General features: G+C 40.8%; 1 protein-coding gene across 8 annotated transcripts in view; it reads left to right on the forward strand.

Annotated features, from left to right (window-relative positions):
• The window catches only part of LOC124136211 (F-actin-uncapping protein LRRC16A-like), a 104,106-nt gene extending 98,487 nt beyond the window's left edge, over window positions 1–5,619 (forward strand). For all 8 annotated transcript variants that reach the window (XM_048397482.1, XM_048397486.1, XM_048397484.1 and 5 more), the window contains 3 exons: window positions 280–396; window positions 2,440–2,598; window positions 3,054–5,619. In XM_048397482.1, coding sequence (XP_048253439.1) covers window positions 280–396; window positions 2,440–2,598; window positions 3,054–3,283 — 506 coding nt within the window. In that variant the 3' untranslated portion in view covers window positions 3,284–5,619. The remainder of the gene's footprint in view (window positions 1–279; window positions 397–2,439; window positions 2,599–3,053) is intronic.
• The last annotated feature ends 675 nt before the right edge of the window (window positions 5,620–6,294 follow it).

The raw sequence follows: 6,294 nt of genomic DNA on the forward strand, positions 1-6,294 counted from the left end.
TTATAACGAACACGTTATAACGAACTGACTGATATAACGAACTTACTTTTTAGTCCCGGACATTTGTTGTATATATGCTGTATATGTGCTTATAATGAACTACGGTTATAACAAACTAAAATAAGTGGTGCCTTTGAGTTCGTTATAACCGTAGTTTACTGTATTGCAGAGTATGACTTTAAACAACAAACAAACATAATGCAAGAAGTGTCTCATGTTCTTTTGTCTACTGTCACTGAGCACTTGATGTCATGTGGTTATTTACTGTGGCCTGTGTAGGTGACGGTCCCCCAAAACCTCCAGCTCGCCCCTTGCCCCCCAAGAAGCCCCCCCAGTTGCCACCGAAGCCTCGCAACAGCCTCAGATTAGCTAAAGACTCTCCAGTAGAGGAGGAAGGTAAGTCAGATTTACGCAAAGTGAACACACTGGTTTTGTGTGTTTAGAACGCCCTAAATGGCAAAGAAATATTGAAGTCAATTCTTATAAATAAATGCATAAAAAAGATTACTTCACAGACTGCTTTACACACAATAATGTGGACAACAATAGGAAATCAGTGAAATCGTTAAGCGGCAATAATCCAACAAAAGTCCCACCCATTCAAATATCACCCAATCAGAAAACAGTTTTACACTTGTGGATTGTGGGCTACATATTTTAGGTTTATGGGAACATAAACGCAAGAAGAAATTGCTTGCTTAGCTAATGCCAAACAAATGCAACAGAATCCCTTGCAAGTTATTGATGTTGAGATAAACCTTTGTTTTAGCTGTTATGGTAATGAGCCCGTATCATCTGTATGACCATCAGACGTGGTAACTTTGTTCACTGCATGTCATTGTACCACATCAATCACTGGTTTGTCTGGTCCAGAGTGAAGCTCTTACAGGCCACTATCATAAAGCTGGAACATTGCTTAGTGAAGTTTTAAACAACAAACGGAAACAAATATATTAATTGTCTTTGAAGCGAAAATTCTTACAATAGGGGAAAACTGTCATCTAGTCTTGTGCAAAACAGTGTTCGTGTCAAATACAAAAGCGCATACTTGTCTTATACAACGCTCAGTTTACTTTCACTGCCCACTCTAAATAAAGGCAATGTGGATTCTTCATCCAATCAGATGTCAGCTTTCTAAAATGATTTGGCTTCATTTTTTTACCACCTTGATTGTCCTTCCTGTTGGGTGAAGGTACCACGGTGATCCGAAACGACAGGGTGTTTGAAATATCCACAACATTATAATGATGCTCCTTCACCTTCTACTTTCGAAACTTGGTGTATTAATTCGTTACAGAGATACAGAAATCAGACATGATGGTTTGAATGCTTCAGTCACGCATATTGAGAATTTAAACGCCTCGACACTGATTGGTTTATTAGAAAACTCACCTGACGCAACCTCCTATGGTTGTGTCCTCAGATCTCCACAAGAGTAAGATTTGATTTTTATGAGATTGTGTTCAAAGTGACATTAATTCACTCACTCACTCAAACACTCACTCACACTATGCTCATTCACTCACTCACTCAAATGCTCACTCGCTCATTCACTCTCACATTCTCACTCACTCACTCACGCCATGCTCATTCACTAACTCAAATGCTCACTCTCACATGCTCACTCACTCACTCAAATGCTCATTCACTCAAATGCTCATTCACTCAAATGCTCATTCACTCATTCACTCTCACTTGCTCACTCACTCACTCAAATGCTCATTCACTCAAATGCTCATTCACTCATTCACTCTCACTTGCTCACTCACTTACTCACACCATGCACATTCACTCATTCCCTCAAATGCTCACTCACTCATTCACTCTCACATGCTCACTCACTCACTCAAATGCTCATTCACTCAAATGCACATTCACTCATTCACTCAAATGCTCACTCGCTCATTCACTCTCACATTCTCACTCACTCACTCACGCCATGCTCATTCACTAACTCAAATGCTCACTCTCACATGCTCACTCACTCACTCAAATGCTCATTCACTCAAATGCTCATTCACTCAAATGCTCATTCACTCATTCACTCTCACTTGCTCACTCACTCACTCAAATGCTCATTCACTCAAATGCTCATTCACTCAAATGCTCATTCACTCATTCACTCTCACTTGCTCACTCACTTACTCACACCATGCACATTCACTCATTCCCTCAAATGCTCACTCACTCATTCACTCTCACATGCTCACTCACTCACTCAAATGCTCATTCACTCAAATGCACATTCACTCATTCACTCAAATGCTCATTCACTCATTCACTCTCACATGCTCACTCACTTACTCACACCATGCTCATTCACTCACTCACTCACATGCTCATTCACTCACTCACGCATTCACTCTCACATGCTCACTCACTCACTCACTCACTCATGAATCAAACTGTTGAAATGTGTGTCCTCCTTTGTGGACCTAGGGTCCTGTGAAAGCCCTGAGAAGAAGCCTGAGGAAGGTGTGGTGTACGATTCAGCCACACTGCGGTTGACCGTGAAGCAGAAAGCGATGCGCATCCACGATGGAACCAAGACACCCCCTTCTGTCAAGGCCAAGACAGGCTCCCTTCCAAGGGATTCAGGTTAGAGAAGAAGGATAATTTTTTTAACATACTCTCAAGTTTGGGAGATTTTGTTGTTAGTGATCACGGAATTGTATCTCATAGATAAATAAAACCTTACTTTCCCGATTCTAACAAATAATGGCATGGGGCAGCCAAATGGATAATGTGTTTGCTAATTGCTCCAAAGGCCTGGGTTCGATTGCCCACATGGGTTCAATCTGAGTCCTCATTTCTGGTGTCCCATAATGATATTGGTGGAATATTGTTAAAAGGGGAGCGTACCATATTCACTCACTCACCTACTCTAACATTAAAATACACAAGCTTTTCTTCAATCCTCTCTGCTGCTGTAATTTAGTTTTCTGGATCATTCGGTACCATAGACAGTAGAAGAATGCTTAAATCTTAACATTATGAAGGTGGTGTGTGAAACTAGTACAAATGATCAGATTAAACTGTTTCTGTTCAAACAGATGCATCAGATGATTCTAAGGATGATGTTAAGTCTGACAGTTCAATCTTAACACCCGACGAATGTGACGGCGCACCTGGAAATATAAGCTCAGACTCCCAAAGTAAAGAGTCAGACTCTAAATCAGGGGAGGCAACTCCGGATAAGGAAAATGGAGACGATGGCTCTCCAGTTGTGGAGAAGAAGAAAGGCCCAGCTGGAAAAAATGACCCTGATGAAATCATGGTTTGAAGTGCCTGTGACAACAATATTTTGTGAAATAACCACACTTTTTTATATATTAATGAGGACACATTTTCTAAATAATCATTTTCGTCACCAGTGCACATGCATGTGTTTTTGCTAGAATGGACTCTGTTTGAGCTGTGTTCAGGGTGAGAAAATGACTTTCAAAGTTGAACACTACTTGCATGGTTAGATTAGAACATTCCAGGTCGGACTTGCATCAACTCGACACAGGTGTGTACACTGGTGATCCCCACCATGTTGCCTCTGTCGGAAGGGGAGACTCGCTGTTTACATCCTGTGAAATATTTACATTTTATATTCATACTGATTTCTACATTTCTACATTTTCAAATATTTCATATGGTGTTTCGTGCAACTGCAATGAAAATGTCCCATATTTATTTGATTTCATGTTGAATCCAGTGATTGCCTGATGAAGACAGGTGGAAGAGTGAGAGGATCACACTTGCTGATATCTTGTCCTATAGTTTATACATAATATACAGAGAAATGAATGCTTATGTAGTGCAGCCTAACACTGGACTGGGCATTTAGGATGAAGGGGGACAACTGATCCTGGGTTTTGGACTATGAATTTGGAGTTACTCCCCTTTGCAGTCTTAGGAATTTGGGTTTTTTGCAAGTCCAGATGACTAGAGTAAACCTTATTTCGCTGGACCTGGGGGTTTGTACTTAGTCCTGCTTGAACAAGACAAAATTGTTTATTATGTTAATTTTTCTGTCAGTTTCAATCAGTTCCAGTTTGTTACAAAATTGAAGCATTAAAAACTGGTTCAGAAATATAGCCGTCAAATGCTACTGGGCACTGAGTATCATTATTGGATTTTTACTTCTTAAAATTTGGTAGTCTCAAGCTGGGGGACCAGCATGAATTTCGAAGACTGCCCTTTGCCCTAAAGGAACCATCATTATGGTATCACATTTGTCAGCACTCGTCACTTTCCATAACCTGAAGAAGACTCGTGTTCCAAGCGATCAGAGCTGTATGGGATAATGTGAACCAATCAGAATGCATCTATGGATATAATTATTTTGGTCAAAGAATCCCTCTGTAATATTTTTACTGGGTGGGGGATGGTATGAAATGTATTGGCTTACATCATGCATTTGATTCGTGTCTATTGTTTTTGTGGTCTTTGTTGATCCCAGGTGGCCAGCCTAGTGCAAACATCCCCTAAAAGACTTGTCCCTCAGCTCGGTAGCGTAGAAACTTGTATCCAGGAAAGGGTATTACACTGAAAGTACTACGTGAGTGAAATCACAGTTGGTAATGTGTGTGTAGTTACCAGCACAACTTGACAAGCATATTTGGTTCACAAGCATCGGCAGATGAAAATCATTAAAATCCTGAAAAGTCACCTTTTCACAAAATACAATAATGAAATTCCAATGTTATAATTAACATGATATGTTTTCAAAAGCCATTGTTTGGAAACAAGTTGTTTTAATTTGTATAATTAATTTTAATCTGTGTCCAAAGAGGTTTTATTTGCGAGTTTGTTGGTGCAGAGCAATTTCACTACCTAACTGTCGTGAAACTTTGAAACCAATTATTTTGAGTACGAGCTCACAAAACATTTTAGAAACTGATCCCCCCGAGGGTTGAAGCCACTCATTGTATATGCATACCCATGGTGATATTGTAAGTATTAATGACAGTATTTCACAGATGATCGAAACATTGTCTCCAACGACCTGTGCTCACTTCGTTAAGTAGCTGAGTGTTTTAGAAGTGTTAGAGAAAGTAGGTGGTAGACTCGTAGTGTCTTTGTTATATACATCATTAATACTCTGTGTGTTTGAGATAATTCCAAGAAATACCAAAGCTGACAGTTTGTTGTTCATCAATTCAGGTATGTCTTGTAAACATAAGTTCTTGGTTTCCTCTGCTGACAGAACAGTACCCTATTTGACATGGTGAATTTCTTGTTGAGAACATGTTGGTCAATTTGTGTGCGAAAAGATTAATTTGTGACAGTTTAATAACACAAATATATCACCTTATCGGACATCTTCCATTAGGAATCAATTAGCTGTGCAGAGTTGTGTCCCTTACCTGTCTGGATCAGATGATTAGGTTCAAATTCTGGATTCAAACTGATCGAGTTATATGGTTTGTCTACACCATCCCCAGCACATAGTTTTTCAGTGTATATGTTCACAGTCAGCATCACATTAGACTTTCTCCAGCATTAAGCTGACACGAACTGATATACTACTGGAGGTGAGGTGAGGTGAGGTGAAGTGGGGTTTTAACGTCGCGTCCAAGATTATTGCACTTACATAGCGACGTGCATGCACGTGTATGTGTGTGTGTGGCTGCTTGTACTAGTCCAGACTGATGCCGATTTATAGTGCTAGCTCACTGAGATACCATGCCGCAGTTTAACATGAATACCCCACTCACACACAGTATACTGACTCCGAGCCGACCAGTCCTCGTTTTATCCCCGAGCGCCAGACAGTGTAACAACAAGTACCATCTTTAAACGTCTTTTGGTATGACGCGGTCGGGGATCAAACCCCGGACCTTCCGCTCTCCGGGCGGACGCTCTACCACTAGACCACGGAGGCAGTCTTATATACTACTGGAAGGACAGTGTGGTAGCCCAGTGGGTAGTGTGTTTGCTCATCGAGAAGACCTGGTTCTACATATGTATACTGTTTGTGAAGCCATTCTTGATATTCCACAGTGAAATGGCTGCAATACTACCAATGTGGTAAGGGATCAATCTCAGTCCTCAGTGTGATTAGCCAACACCTGAACTACTGGGCTAACCCTCTGCCCCTTTTGAATACATGAAGCTCTGTATGTCCTTAGGACCAGGTATTGGTATAAATGGGAAATGGTTAACAAGTGGGCAAGAGTGGCGATGTTGCCTAGGTTGCCGCAATTCGATGTACAGAGTTGTGTCCCTTAGCAGTGAAAGGATTTGATGATCACTAGTATTGCTCAGTTATCCTCCTATGTTAGCACTAACCTGTGTCATGGG

The sequence above is a fragment of the Haliotis rufescens genome, unplaced genomic scaffold (genome assembly GCF_023055435.1).
Source record: "Haliotis rufescens isolate VD_foot unplaced genomic scaffold, xgHalRufe1.0.p SCAF_17, whole genome shotgun sequence".
Taxonomy (NCBI): domain Eukaryota; kingdom Metazoa; phylum Mollusca; class Gastropoda; order Lepetellida; family Haliotidae; genus Haliotis; species Haliotis rufescens.